The sequence below is a fragment of the Acomys russatus genome, chromosome 4 (genome assembly GCF_903995435.1).
Source record: "Acomys russatus chromosome 4, mAcoRus1.1, whole genome shotgun sequence".
Lineage (NCBI taxonomy): Eukaryota > Metazoa > Chordata > Mammalia > Rodentia > Muridae > Acomys > Acomys russatus.
Genome location: NC_067140.1, coordinates 53,495,045 through 53,511,109, shown reverse-complemented (window position 1 = coordinate 53,511,109; position 16,065 = coordinate 53,495,045). Strand labels below are relative to the sequence as shown.

The window sequence follows — 16,065 nt, the reverse complement described above, 5'->3', positions numbered from 1 at the left end:
CCCTAGAGCCAGAAGGGGTGGACACGTTGTTCTTAAAGCTCACTTGAATCAGCCTCCCATTTAATACATGAGTCCCTTGACCTGACAGATGGCCACACAGCACACAGCCAGATGTGTGGGAAAACGCAAGGGCACTGGAATCAAGCAGACTGGGCCAGGTCTACTGCCTCTATGCCCCACCGTCTCTTGGACCTAGAACATATTACACAACCTTTCTACCCTTGAATTACCTTCCCCCGCGAACTGTTAACTATGAGAACATTGTTGGGTTGTTCTCAGAATTAGAAATCACAGTTCCATGCTTAGCACAGCCTCGGGCTGCAGAGGGCTTTAGTAAACGGGCATCACAGTGCCAGCATGCTCATTTGGTATCGTCTCCAGACTCTAAGTCCTCTGTGATGGAAATGCTTTGAGCATTAGGCGTGCCAAATTCTATTTCCTACAATGTCTGTCCATCATCTCAGGCGCCGCCTTTTGTGATCTTACAGAACAAATCTAAATCTGTCCCACCAAGTGATTATAAAATATCTGAAGACACTTTCCATGTCTCCCTAGTTTCCTCCATGGTGAACTGTTTTAGATCTGTTAATCCTTCCAAAGACCTTGTTTGATCTCATTGAGGTACCCTTTCCTTCCTTTGTGAGCATCTGTGGGAAGGCATTGGCCAACCATAAGGAGATGTGGGGATAGCAAGTCACAGGGGCAGTCCACTCTGAATAAATTTGTGTGAACATGCAAATGTGTGCACCTCACAAGTATAGTTCATAGTTTCTCCTGCCTTTTGCCACTGGGTTGAGGGATACAAACACTACTACTTCTACGAAGGAAAGCACGTTGTAAAATCATACTGTCAAGCGTGGCATTGAAAGGTCACTCCCTGTAGCACTCGCTGGTTTTGTTGAATTGTTGTCCTCATTTTTTTCCTTCTGTTTGTTTAATGCATCGTATATGACTTGAACTTCCTGCCCTTCAACTCAAGGCTCAAAAGCATGACCTGCTTTAGCCAACAGAACGAGGCACAGGTGACAACAGGCTGCTTCTAAACATAGGTTTAAGAGGCTTTGGATATTTCCATTTTCCATGTGGCTTTCAGTGTCCTGTCATTGTGAGTAGAAGCTATTCACACTAGCTCACTGGTCCAAGGAAGGTGGGAGACTTGTAGAACCTGGGCCCCCAGCAAAGGCGTTGGTATCTGCCAGCACATAGCCAAAGCTATGGGCCTCTCTGTCAGCATAGAGGAGGCGTTTTAGTCAGAGCCTAGATTAATTCATCTAGGCAAAGAGTTCACTTTTTAATTTAAAATTTAAGAAGTTTTAAATTTTTAAAAAAATGTTAGCAGAAAGAAGTGGGAGGACTAAACTGTAGCACAAGCTGACATTTAACAGCTTAGCGGAGGGAGAGGAGACAGAAGAGGAGCCCGAGAGAGACGTGACAGAGTGTACAGGATGGAGCCAAGAGGAGAAAGCCTTCCAGGAAGAGTATCGTCAGCTTGGCTTTGGTTGGCCCAAAGATTAACTGAATCATAAAGTAAGGTGAGGACAGGGAAGTTATTGGAAGCATGGAGCAGATCAGCCGTCTTGAAGAGGAAATGTTCAGGCCAATCATGGTGGCTCCTGCTTAGCATCCCAGTGGTTGGGAGGCCGAGGCAAGTGAATCTCCAGTTCACGACCAACCTAGGCTAAGTACACAGATCCGGTTGTAAATTCAACAAACAGAAAGGGATCGCCCTGAATCTTGAGAAAGAGGGAAATAGATATACAGAGAACCAGGATTGATTTACTTTTGGTTTAAGTAGGAGATATGGAAGCACAATTAAATGTCCGTGAGCACAAACCAACAGAGAAAGTGATGCCACAGCCTCACCAGGGTAAATAACTTTAGCAGCTCTTGAAAAGAGGAGATGGGAATGGAGAGATGTGAGCTGCCACAAGACCTGCCGTGGTGGAGGGGGGCAGGCAGGGAGGGCTGTAGAGAGGCAGTAAACACTCGAGTTTTCTCAATGACATATTTGATTCAGGACTTTTGAGATTATGTCCTTCATTTACATCTCATTAAACTTGAAACAGAATTAAAATGATCACCCCTTTTACAGTGCATTTTAGGAGGTATTATAGATGATAGAAAGATAGATAGATAGATAGATAGATAGATAGATAGATAGACAGACAGACAGACAGACAGACAAGACAGACAGACAGACAGACAGACAGACAGACAGACAGACAGACTATGGAGATGAGAGTGGAACGGAGAGATGCTCCACCAGAACTGCCCATCTACAGTAGTCATTCCCATCCTTAGGTCCAATAAGTCAGGAGACAAGACTGAGATGGTAGTGAGCACCATAGCCATGAGGGAAGACCCAAACATTGTGACAACTCATCCAGGAAGTAGGAAATGGGTCAAAGTAGAGAGGGATGAGAAAGAAACAATCTGACTTCTTTCTCCTCTCATCTCTCAATGATTGTTTCAAAAGACTAAGCCCAGCTGGATTCCAGCTGGCAAGTGGTCCTGTGGTCCTGATAATGTTATTTATGGTGAAGGTCAGTGAGTAAACATGGTAAGGACAAGTAGCACAGTCCCTGACTTTTCATACTATATAGACCAAAACAGTGCTGGAAAACAGTCTGAGGGGCATGTTTACACCCAATGCTACTGTACAGAGCACAGCTTGCTACCCACTGGGATCTGAAATATGCAGCTAATGGTGTCTTCTGCAAAGCATCATAGACCCTCACAATCTACTGCCACTCTTCACATGTAATGTTTATTTCTATTTCACCACAGAGCCCTTAGGGTTTGAACAGCTCATACCTTCAGGGCCCTCACTTACATGAGCTCCTTCCAAGGCCAGGAGACAGCCCTAGAAATGCATCCAGCTATCCATGTGCCATTGTAAAATGTTTGAAAGACTTATTTTAACTATCTATTAACCCTGTGACTTCCCACTCTGACCCTAGGGACATCACTCCCAACCCCCAATTGTTGCACAAACCCTACAGCTGCCTTTGCTTTCAACCTAGATGGAGACTTTATCCCTTTGATACGACTCTGTCACCTCTGAGGCAGCTTGGTTAGTGGACTCTTGAGGATAGGAGAGGGGTACAGGAAGGTAGCAAAACCCCAGGAAGACGGGCATGCAGTCTCTGAGAGAAAGCAGTGTTTGAACAGCCCTCGGCTGTCCCCTGGAGTTTCGAAGGAGGCTCGGGGTTCTCAGCGGTTCTCTCTGAGGGACTCACATGCTGATCTTTGCATTTTCAGATGCGGATGGGAACCTGTGTCGAAGTAACCAGCTGTTACAAGTCGTGTTGACCATGCATCGCATCATTATCTCCTCGGCAGAGCTGCTGCAAAGACTCATGAATTTATATCCTTGGGCCTCAGGAAGTGTGCTCCTGCTTCATGTGTGCCTTTATGTGAGATGGTTAGGAATAGAAGTGAGCAGTAAATGGCCTCGCCGGTCCTTTTAAGGGTATGGCTGTGCTCACACTGCTGTGTATGTGCACATATGTGTGTGTGTGTGTGTGTGTGTGTGTGTATGCACCTATGTGTGCACCTGTGTGTGTGGCTTCTTTTGGGTGGGACAATATTATTTGTGCACATTTCTCTGTGTGGTAGATGGTCAAAGAGATCAACACACAAATGCAGGCAACATTAATATCTTTCATGAGTAAAAAACGAAATCTTTTCTTCTACATCAGTCACAGATGTAGTCGTCCTACACAGACTGACCAGGGCAGTTGTGAGTCTTACGTGATGAATTTCTTGACGGACTTCACATGAGTTCTTTAGCCCTCTGCGTTCTGAAGAAAGGTTTAGCTGCCTAATCTGCACAGTCTTCCTGCTCCAGGCTGTGGCACTGCCTGTGGGCCAGTTAGACCCTACTGGATGTGTGTGAGTTGTCAGCTTTCTCCTTCTGTGGTCCCCAAGAGAAAAGTCCTGCTGAAAGGGACATGAGACAAGTTAGCACCTGAGGCTCAGGTCTCGGGGGTTGAGTCAGGACTTGTGACTGTGCAAATCCTTTTCCAGAAAAAGAAAGAAAACAAAAGAGATACTATAACCTGGGGAAGAAAAAGGAAACACAGCAACCAGACTCCCTTCTCTAAACCACCATGAAGCTGTATCTTCCATCTCTGAGAGCGGTTTCTTGGGGTAGAACACTGGGATTGTTCCACCGAATGAGAGGTGCCCATAATGAGTGGGTGCCACCTCTGCAGAGAATTCCAAACCAATTCAGTCTGCTTTGTATGACTCCACGCACCAGCAACCGTGAACAGTGCCAGCAATGAAGCACTCCTTCCTCAAAATGCGCTGGCCTCAGGACTAAATGTACTTGAGTGGCCTCCTTTGGGACACCACTGGGTGCTATTCCTGCAGTAACCCCTACACTGCTGCCCTGTCACATCCCACACGCTCCAACCCCCGCTCCCCTGTGCTCTCTCTCTCACAGCCTTGCAGTGGCACCTGCTCCCCAGCCATGACACATTCAAATGTCCCTCATCTAAAAATAAACTCCTAACCCTGTTTCCCCTTTATTCAACTGTTAGGATTGAAAATTTGATGTGAAACCTTCTTAAATAGGCTGCCTTCACAATCTCCAACCCATACTCCCACTCTCTCCTAAGCACAACTGCGGTTCCCACCCACGTACTCAGACTTTCCTCTGTTCTTGCTGCGGCCTTCCAGCTGCCAGGCGCAGGGGGCTTTGCTTCTTTCTTTCCTCTTGCCTTCCCAAAGCAATGGGCATCATGACAGCCCATGCCTTTGAGGCATTTCCCCCAGGACTTCTGGATTGTATCCTCCCATGTCCTTCCAAGGTCCTCATGTGACCTCTTCCCTGAGCACATGTTGACACAGGGTCCATCTTCTGTCTTCTCATTCGGCAGCTGGGAGACTTCCTCTTTCCGAAGGGCTGCTGAGAGCTGCACAGCACACAGCTCCTGTGCGCAGAGCATGGGAGGGTAGGGAGGAGGGCGCACCGCAAAGAAAACCAGCTCCCTTGATTTAAAGTGTGTGTGTGTGTCTCTGTGTGTATGTCTGTGTGTGTGTGTCTGTCTGTGTGTGTGTGTGTCTGTGTGTGTGTGTGTGTGTGTGTGTGTAGTGCATGTATGTGTCCTTCCCTTTTACTAAGGTAGAGTAAACATTTCAACAAGTTGAAAAAATTGATTAAAAAAACCATGGAACCTCAAAAGTATTTTTGAAGCATGTGCCTTGTGCTATTTATGTTCACCTTACATGTTTTCTTATTCTGACAAAGAAACATGGGGCCAATCTATGTTCCTGGCTTCTGAACTTTTCACTTCATCCATTTGCCACCAGTAGCCTGGACATGCTTTGATTTTGAGTATACCGTTGCTGTGTGAAGTTTTGTGTGGATTTGTTGTGATCTGTATTTATGTTTGTGTGCATGCATGTTCGAGCTCTAATTTCAAGGACAGATTTAAGAAGAAATTAATATATTCACATAAATTTTTCAAATTAGTCCTATGTTTATTAAAAGTACAAAATTTGTACCATAAGTCTGTGTTTTCAAGTTTAGTTTGCTCATCTTTAAGATTAATATTTTAGGGTTTGTTTTGTTTTGTTTTTAATGAGCTATAGTTTATCACTCTTAACGGGTAACATTCTTATAAGTGTTCTAAAGCTGAACATAAAATCAGTAAGTTTTAAACTTAAACTACACATATACTGCACTCAATCAAATATTTCACCCTGGAGTTTCAAACCTGTAGGTCCAGGAGGCTCAGTGTCACTGAGGTGTACCCGATTTCAAGAGGCACACAGGCCTTCTTTGTAAGCCCAACACCGTGGCTCTAGTGAGTTCTGCCTTTTCTGTGTCTAACTCAAAGTTTTCCAAAGGTGAGTGTATTCACACCCACTGAGAGAAGACAGATTTCACTGCAGTTATGTAAGCTTGGCAGGTTGTTGCTGGACTCCTCTCACCAGCCCAGCTGTAATCCACTGACCCCTGTGTTGCAGTTATCATGTCCCAGGTGTTAAAAGCGAAAGAGGCCATGGCGTTGTGGGGCAGATGGCCAGGTAGCTTGCTCTTCAGTCTGTCGACAGAAGAAAGATGGACTAGAGTTCTCATCTGATTCTTAAATAAACAAATGCCCTCTCCTTATATCTCAAAAGACATGCAAACACAGGGATGTTCTTTTGTTCTTTCAAAATATTCAGCATTATAAAGACTGATAAAGTGTTCTTTGGTTGTATTTTTGATTGTTTCATGGCTTTGTATGTCTTGCGATGGCAATACGCACGTTGGTCACCTATTGCCTATATAAGTATTGTCTGTATGTGTGTATATGTAATGTTCACACTATTGTTTTAAAATCAATGCATTTGAATATATATTTACCTAAATCACTGCCCAAATAGTTACTGCATATATCCATTACTGGAAACAAATTTAAAAGATAAAGGGTAATCCCAGCACCTGGGAGGGAGAGGTAGATGGATCTCTGTGTAAGACAAGGACACCCAGAGCTACACAGAGAATCCTTGTCTAAAACAAACAAACAAACAAACAAACAAAACAACAACAACAAAAACAAAAACAAAAAGATGAAAGAGATCTTTTTCTAACATATTTGTTCAGCTGGACTCCTAGTCACTTGGGCACAGTCAAGAGGTAATTGCCCATATTTCAGGGGTTGATTTGATGAACGCTCCCAAGGTTGGAAGTTTGGTGTTTCTGTAATACAGCTTCTATTTCCCTTAACTGCTACCCTACATATAAGGATGCCTTGGAAAAGAATTCTCCAGGAATCTGTCTGAAGATCTGCTATTTTGTCAGGTAATGTCTCTGTGATTTGGAGACTGTGTGGAGTGGAGTGCGAGGAAAAGCTATTGTCTGGACTTTCTCTCGTTGTATTTCTCCCTACCTCTCCCTCCCAGGCTTGTGTTGGCAGCCTCTCACACTGTACGCTGCCTCTCACACTGTAGGCTGCTTCCTCTCACACTGTAGGCTGCCTCTCACACTGTAGGCTGCCTCTGGCACTGTAGGCTGTCTCTGGCACTATAGGCTGTCTCTGGCACTGTAGGCTCTCCTCCAACACTGTTGGCAGCCTCTGACACTGTAGGCTGTCTCTGGCACTGTAGGCTCTCCTCCAACACTGTTGGCAGCCTCTGACACTGTAGGCTGTCTCTGAAGGTTCTCCTCCAACACTATAGGCTCCCCTCTGACACTGTAGACTCTCCTCTGACACTGTTGGCAGCCTCTCATACTGTAGGCTGCCTCCTCTCATACTGTAGGCTGCCTCCTCTCATACTGTAGGCTGCCTCCTCTCATACTGTAGGCTCTCCTCTCACACTGTAGGCTGCCTCCTCTCACACTGTAGGCTGCCTCCTCTCACACTGTAGGCTGCCTCCTCTCACACTGTAGGCTGCCTCCTCTCACACTGTAGGCTGCCTCCTCTCACACTGTAGGCTGCCTCCTCTCACACTGTAGGCTGCCTCTTCTCACACTGTAGGCTGCCTCCTCTCATACTGTAGTCTCTCCTCTCACACTGTAGGCTGCCTCCTCTCATATGGTAGGCTCTCCTCTCACACTGTAGGCTCTCCTCTCACACTGTAGGCTTTCCTCTCACACTGTAGGCTGCCTCCTCTCATATGGTAGGCTCTCCTCTCACACTGTAGGCTCTCCTCTCACACTGTAGGCTTTCCTCTCACACTGTAGGCTGCCTCCTCTCACACTGTAGGCTGCCTCCTCTCACACTGTAGGCTGCCTCCTCTCATACTGTAGTCTCTCCTCTCACACTGTAGGCTGCCTCCTCTCATATGGTAGGCTCTCCTCTCACACTGTAGGCTCTCCTCTCACACTGTAGGCTTTCCTCTCACACTGTAGGCTGCCTCCTCTCACACTGTAGGCTGCCTCTGACACAGCTGACTTTCTCCTCTGACATTGTAGGCTGCCTCTTCTCACACTGTAGGCTGCCTCTGGACAGACCAAAGGGGCAAAGGCCTTAACACTGGAAAGTCAACCAAACATAGTGGATTCACTCTGGTGTGCCTGCTTACATTTTTCATTCTTTTTCCTTTTAGTTTTATGAGAGTTTGTATCGAATGGCATAAGAGAAGGATACAAAGACAATCAAGAGCCTTTGTTTTCTTCTTTATTTTTATACTTAATTATTGTGGTAATATAGTTTATTGAACATTTTGAAAATTCTGAAAATAATATAATAAACACTCATAACCAACTACCATTTTGTACATATTCTTCATGAAACTTTATTTCTTGTTTTGTTTTTTATTATTTTTTTAACTAATTTTTTAAGGTAACATACAGTTGATGGTTTTCATCATGGCATTTTTAAACATAAATGTCAGTATACTTTTGCTATTCTTGGTTCTACTTTCCCACCTGTAACAATGTGACCATCCTTGGTCACATCTGGTGGACCCTGGGAGTGGCAGCCAGGCAAGAACAGCCAGGGAATGAAGAGCCCAGACAGTGGTAAGCGCACAAGAAACAGACTAGCAGGAGAATCCTTCAGTGAGACAGCTCATTTAAGTGGGGGAGGGGAACAAAGGCTGTTTAAACCTTTGGGGAGTGGTTAGAGGCTTTTGGGGTAAGTATACATCATTGGCCCAGTGCTTGGGCGCTGAGAATGCCTTACTTGCATGACGAGAGAAAGAGAGAAAGAGGAAGGAGAGAGGAAGTCTAACCTGTAACCTGGCCACCAGCCTACTGACCATCTCAAGGGTGGAAGAGGTGGAGATGTATAAGGCCACCTGCGCCAGGATTTGCAGGCCCAGAACAAAGAGGGCGGCTCCTCCTCCTCCTACCTGCCTCACAATGAGATTTTCAGAATTTGGACATGCCTCAACCTCACTTCTTGCACCAGGCTGGCTCCCCCGTCTCCCCACTCCCCAGCCCCCACATACTTTGTTCTTTTTCATTCCTTTCTGTTTACATCCCCTATCCCTCCATCCTTCTGCTTTTACATGCCTTTAAGCCCAGCAAAGACAGGCAGATTTCTGAGTTTGAGGCCAGCTTGGTCTATAGAACAAATGCCAGGAGCTATATAGAGAAACCTTGTCTCAAACAATAAAAGGTGTGTGTGTGTGTGTGTGTGTGTGTGTGTGTGTGTGTGTGTGTAATTATATTAACACATAATAAAAACGTGCTTTACAGGTTAATCTCTGTGAGTTCGAAGCCAGCCTGGTCTACAAGGCTACATAGAGGAACCCTGTCTTGGAAAAACAGATAGATAGATAGATAGATAGATAGATAGATAGATAGATGGGCAGATAGGCAGATAGACAAGATAAGATAGATAGGTTAGATTGATAGATACTAAATCCTGTTTGTCTGGGCAAGGAGAAGGTAGAAATCAGAAAAGATTAGATGGTTTGTGAGAACTAAAACAGAAGAGAATAAAAACTTTTTTTTAATCTTCTGATCCTTGAAAGATTGTTTTGTTGTTGTTGTTTGGTTGGTTTTTTTTTTTTTTTTTTAAACTACATATCTCTATGTAGCCCTGGCTTTCCTGGAACTTGTATCTAGAACAGACTGGTGTCTAATTCAGAGATCCACCTGCCTCTGCCTCCTGAGTGATTTCTGGGATTAAAGGCATACACCACTACAACTAGCTGAAGTTGGATTTTTGAACTGCACAAAATAAACATAAAGGCCTTTAAAAATGAAAACAAAAAACAAAAAAAAAAAAAAACCCCGTGCTTTATAGATATATACCCCATTTTTGGATATTTGCTTGCCTACATGGCCATGTCTAGGTTCTTTGGTATGATACCCCTTGTCCTATCAAAACATCTTGAGTATGGAGACCCTGAAGCCTGCTAACTGGTTTTCATCCCTTCCTGGAACCCTCACCTGCCAGATCGTTTACTGCAGGATAGATTTCACTCTGTCTTCTGAGTGTGTTTTGTAGCTTCACATTCCTTCGGGAATCTGCCTAACCGCGAGGCCTGGGGCTCAGTGTTCTTTCTAACCACCTCCTTGTAGGTATTGGATAACAGAATTCTGGATCATGTTCAAAATGGACGCCAGCTTGACCAGCACCATGGAAGAATTTCAGGACCTGGTGAGAGCCAATGGTGACGAGTCGCACTGCGGCCTCATCGACACGACACAAATGTGAGTGTCACGGTTCTGGTGCGTCCTTCAAAACCGCCTTCCCTCTAGTAACCCGAGCTGCGATGCTCGGCCTTCTACTCCCTCCACCTCCAGGAAGCTCAGACAGGCAGGTTCTGAGAGGCCCACCAAAGATAACTTGACATTTACCAGAAAAGGGTAGAGGTCTCCCAAGGGAGGAAGCCAAGAGCAAAAAGCAGAGGGTAGCCAGAACTTACTAGAAGGTATCCAACCCATAAGGAGCCAAAAGCCCAGAGTCTGAACCAGGGCCTCTTTAGCACTCCGTGCAACAGGCACCCCTGAGCTTACATGAGCCAGGATCTATTTCAAAATGTCCCAAGCAGAGATTTAGAACATGTGTAGATATCTGTGATAGGCAGTTAGGCTCCCAGAGCTGAGAGGAAACTTGGATATTTCACATCATTCTTTGAGTTCCTTATTCACGCATGCACACACACACACACACACACACACACACACACACACACACACACACACACACACAGTTGGCTCACTCTGGAAATGGGCCCTTCTTAATTTGGGGAAGGAGGGCGCACATATTACACACAGGGGATTTATGTGTGGTTAGTTGTTTTGCAATAATACAAATTCCCCAAATACAGAGTTCTAGAACTGCAGCATATTGGAGAGATCAATTCACCCAAAATCCTGGTTTTTGCCTGGGGTCTGTAATTGGCCGATCTGGGGTCTGTGACTGGCCTGGGGATTGTGACTGGCCCGGGGACTGTGACTGGCCTGGGGTCTGTACCGGCCTCTATCCCTCAGTTTGCCATCATGGCCATCTGTTCTGACACAGCTCAGGTGAGAGCCAGCGGGAGAGCTGTAGCTGAGCTCCAAGCCCTCTTGTAATGCCCATACACAAAAATGACTTCAAAGTCACATCTCACAATCCCAACTCAATCTGCTCATCTGTTTGGTCCTCTGGACTTCTCTGCTCAGCGTTATACAGCTTGATAGATTAAAAGAGGTTATTTTTTTCCCAAACTAATAACCTTTTGGTGAAAACCCTAGAGCCCAGGGCCACTTGAAAACATTAGTCTTCTGTCCTAGTATTTTCCAGCTGCATTTCCTCTTGCTGTACTCTTCACTGTACTGTTCACTGCGCGTCCTTAAGAACTGTGCATTGCGGATGTCTTCTGACTCAATACATTTAAGGAATCATGAGTTACATTTTTCTTTGCCACGCATTTGAGAGTTTTGAATGCATGGGGGTGGGGTGGTACAGGATTTATAGCTTTTTCCAAACTTAAAACCAGGGGATCCTCGGGTCAAGAGTCAAGGCTCTCAGAAATGGCAGTTTTAGAAGCCCAAGCCCACACCCTGTTGCCTTTCAACACTGGCTGCTTCCCTCTGCTTAGTGTGAAACTGAAGCTAAGGGTGATCTGGGGTTGGCTGTGAGGACACCGAGGAACACCTGGGTCATTCCAGGGTCATTTTGTAGCTGGGGACACTGGAGGAAGGTGACTTGTTTTGCCTATTGTGACCAATGTTCCTGTCAGTGATTCCTTCGGGCATGGTGTCTTCTATTTTTTTCTGTGAGCTCTTCTGGCATGAAAATTAGCCCCTCTTATGATTCCCACCAGCAGTCCCATAACCCTCACAGGAACAAAGGAACATACAGAAGCTTTGAAAGAGTGGACATATTAAGGCCAGAGGAAGAGCCAGGACCATTGGCTAAAAGTGCCTCCTTCCCACTTCCCTCCTGTCCCTCTCACTGCATCCAGCAGGCTCATTTCTTTGAGTTGTTATCATAAAAGAAAACTGACTGAGGGAAATTCACTTAGTGCACCCTTCTGGCCAAGTGAAGCTAGCTGTGCTCTGGGAGTCCTGTGGGGGAACACTAGCATGTGTACTCAAGAAAAGCAGCTGTGATTTATTCTTCTTGTCACCTCCCTTTCTCCTTTTCCCCCAAAAGTAATTCTCGAGACTGGTCCAGGAAACTGACTCAAAGGATAAAATCAAACACCAGCAAGAAGCGGAAAGTCTCCCTGCTGTTCGACCATCTGGAGCCTGAGGAACTGTCTGAGCACCTCACCTACCTGGAGTTCAAGTCCTTCCGAAGGATATCTGTACGTAGCCAAGGGACGTGGGGGAACCTACCCTGGGAGACTTGGGAACATGAGCAGAGGAAGTAAGCGGCCAGTGTCCGTCCTGATCCAGCATGGCTCTCTCCCTGCCATAGTGCTGAGAGACTTCCTTAGCAGGCATCATCAGTGTTTCTGCAGCTGCCCGTGCTCTGCTTCCCCATGCCACACCCTCTGTGCCCACCTACCCATTCCAGCATTCACTCAGCCTATAATGCTATGACACATGATAGCCTTCATGCATACTTATATGAGGGCACACATTCCCTTCACCCCAATAATCACTGACATTTGGAAACTTGTTTTATAATCTTTTAAAAAAGGGGGGGATGTAGGTTCCCTAACAGTTGGACTTTTAGGGTAGGTCTTGAATGGCTTTGGGAGTTGCTAAAACTAGAATGAATGTGACCAATTTACTCCAAAGCATACCTGAATCCCTGAGATGGTGTCAATGAGGCCAACATTACTTATACTTTTGGCAAACTGTGCTAACTCAACACTGTTGGTGTAGCCAAGCAGAGCAAAGATAAAGAGAGAGAAGGATTCAACTTAACCATCAGCAACACGGAGAGATGGCAGGGCATCCTGCCCTCGCTATAGTCCTCACAACTACAGGACACCCGAGAACACTAGTCCACACAAAAGCACTTGTCACCCACCCAAGAGAACTTGCCGCCGTGTTAGATGCAGCACGCTGTCATTGATTGGCCCATGTGCTTTCCTGAAACGTGACACACTTATTCCACTCAGGCTCCTTTCCCACACACAGGAACATCTTCAGTTTTGCTCTGACACCAGACGGTACTGTGCTGCCTGCCTTAGAATGACCTGTACTCCCCTGGTGTAGGCTGGAGGGCTGGAGGGCTGACTAGCAAGGTCTGCACAGCTTAATAGAATTGGAGCTCATGTGTCCCAATCACTCAGCACCAACTTATTGAGCCTAGCTCTGTGTGGATGGAGAAGAGCAGACCAGAGTACAGTGACTATGTCATAGCTTCTCCCTTAACACTGATACCCTGTCATCACCCAACCAGGAGCCTAGGAGCTTCCACTTGGAGCTGACTCCAATCACTGCCTTGTGCTAACTCCCTAGTTTCCTCCTGGGCACCCCTTGGACAGAGTGCTGGGCCCCTATTGTGAGGCACCAGCTGGGGATTTTCCATTTAACCCACCTCCTCTGTCCCAAGGCTAGCCAGAGATGAAAGCCTCTGAAAAGAGGCCATTATCCCACTGGAAATCAGAGCTGTGCTGGAGAAGCTGGCAGAGCAGTCCCAGGCCATGTGATGATTGCTTGATGACAGTGCTTGGCTGTGGGTAGGCAGAAGTGACCATCAGTGCAGGAGAATGAATCGGAGCCAGAACCTCTGGGTGGAACAGTGTTCTGTTTACAAGTAAAAGCTCCAACCTTCTATGTCTTGAGTGACATGGCCCCTCTGTAGAAGGCTATTTTAGTTTTCTCAAATAATAGTTTTCCCTCCAACATGAAGATGCCGGGGAATGTATCTCTGCTGTTTCTTTGTTTAACTCTTCATGAGAGAATTATCTTACATGGGGGCTCATTCTCCCTTTAAAAGGAAAAGCAAGACAAATAGACTGAACATATTTCTAATGAGAAGGAATATAATGTATGTATTCATTGGAATGAGAGTGACAGCTTCCTCTTAGAACAAGGAAAATCTGCTTTCTGTGGCAGTCTCACAGCTCTTCTGAGAATGCTTTTGTGCCACTCAGATGTATCCACCCACCAGCAGTCACAGCATCACAAGTGGAGATTGGCTAATGGGTATATGTTTTATTTAGGCAAGGCCAGGCATGTATTTAGGGGAGATAGACATGCGCTTTCTCCCTCTCCCTCTCCCCTGCGTGCACGTGCACATGTGTGTGTGTGTTTGTGTGTGTGTGTGTGTGTGTGTGTGTGTGCGCGCGCGCATGCACCTTTAACAAAACTAAAGTTTACTTTCCACCACAATTCAAGTCTAGAAGGTATCTGGCCAGTCTCACCTGGTTGGGAATTCCCACCATCTCTCAAGCAGTAGAAAGGTAGAGTGATGGGCACACACTAGTGTCTAGATCAGGTTTGATGCTCACACCCTCTAAGCCATTTCACCTGCCTGCTCTGACTGTCAAAGTGCAGAGTCTACACTGCAGCAAAGCCTCCCACAGTAGTATCCCTGGAGAGTAGGTCCTTCATTACTGTTGGAGCTGAGAGAGTCTTGTGGCAGGGGCATGGCAGCTCAAATCATCACTTAGCCCAGCCCGTCCAGAGTATTTCAGCTTCACACATGCAGTGGCGCTATTTATCCATAGTTAGGAAAACGTGGCCACTGTGTGCTTAGTCAGCCGCATTTGGCACCCTTCTCACTTGGCTTCCACTCAAGGTTATGAGTACTAGGGAGTTCAGACAGGACAGTGTTAGCATGACAATTATCCTGTTAGTGCTACCTCACATTTGTGTAGCACCATGAAGATTGGAAATGCTTCCATACCATGTGTTATTTTGATGTTCATGTCCTAAGTGGGAGGCGTCATGATCACGGATTTTTAGATCACAGGTGGAGAGAGAAGGGTTCTAGGAGAACCGTATTCTTGAGCTGAAGACTCAGAGCTAGAAGTGATAAACATTTTTCCCACTATGGTGTGCTCTATTCAGAAGAGAAAGAACACTATCTACTCAAGTGTGCTGTTTTGGGTTAATTGATGTGTACTCATCCTTGTAGGCCTAATGGACCAAATGTAGAGAGGCCCCATGTGATTTCCCTCCCAACATTCCTTTTGGCCAGGTAGCAAAGATAGCAGGGAGGCAGCCACAGACATGTTTGCCTATACCAGTTCCCAGCCGCCACCGAGCAGAGCTGATGTGCTCTCAGAACTCCAAGAATGCCGGTACTCCATTCCGATGGTTGTCCTTTTTTCCCTCCTCCAGTTCTCTGATTATCAAAATTACCTTGTAAATAGCTGCGTGAAGGAGAACCCCACCATGGAGCGGTCCATTGCCCTGTGCAACGGCATCTCCCAGTGGGTCCAACTGATGGTTCTCAGCCGTCCCACCCCGCAGCTGCGGGCAGAGGTCTTCATCAAGTTCATCCATGTGGCTCAGGTGAGTGGCTGGATTGAGACCTTTATCGTAGTCCATGAGGCATATGAGTTATCCCTTTCTCCCTGAGTTCTGTCCCTTCTGACCTGCAGTGGACTTTGTGCACCTTCTGTTGTCTCCTGGTCTAGATGTGCAGCTCTTCTGTTCCCCCACCCAAGAGCGACGTGTAAGGCCACATGGGCCATCTCATGGTCAGGACTCAGTTCCCTAATGTTTGTCAGGAGACACCATTTTCTCAGAACTAGCCGAATGGCAAAGAGATGATCAGTTCTCAATTTCATTGGAGCCAGACCAGCCTGAGCTGTCTTTGGTCCTTGGATTGAGGCTCTGCTGGATGGCATAGTCAATGTTTGAGGGACAGAGATTTGAACTTCTCTTCCCCACTTGTTATCCTTTACTGGCACAAGCATCACACAGGGGAACAACATCTTTACCTTAATAATAAGCCTGGCAATGGTATAAAGGCAATAAGATTGCGCTTACTACAGTTTCCAACTCTAGGTGGCCTACACCACTGTTTCCCTAAGTGCATAAATGATGCACCTGCTCAGATATTCATTAAAGACAGATCAGATGTATTCTCTAAGCCTACCCTTAGTCTAGGGAACCAGAACTTACAAAGTTGGGTCCAGAAATCTTTGTTAAGCAAGTATTCAACACTCTTGGAAGCCTATAATTTAGATGGTAGGTGGTCCACCAATCAGACGCAACAAAGAGCAAGCATGTGACCTCCCTGATGATCTGGGATCTGGTCTGGAGGTCAA

At 46.1% G+C, this 16,065-nt stretch overlaps 1 protein-coding gene across 1 annotated transcript in view; it reads left to right on the top strand.

Moving 5' to 3' along the window:
• Rasgrp1 (RAS guanyl releasing protein 1) overlaps positions 1-16,065 on the top strand; it is a 58,999-nt gene that overhangs the window by 29,016 nt on the left and 13,918 nt on the right. The window contains exons 3-7 of the mRNA XM_051144368.1: positions 3,262-3,367; positions 6,737-6,799; positions 9,974-10,105; positions 12,039-12,192; positions 15,131-15,304. Coding sequence (XP_051000325.1) covers positions 3,262-3,367; positions 6,737-6,799; positions 9,974-10,105; positions 12,039-12,192; positions 15,131-15,304 — 629 coding nt within the window. The remainder of the gene's footprint in view (positions 1-3,261; positions 3,368-6,736; positions 6,800-9,973; positions 10,106-12,038; positions 12,193-15,130; positions 15,305-16,065) is intronic.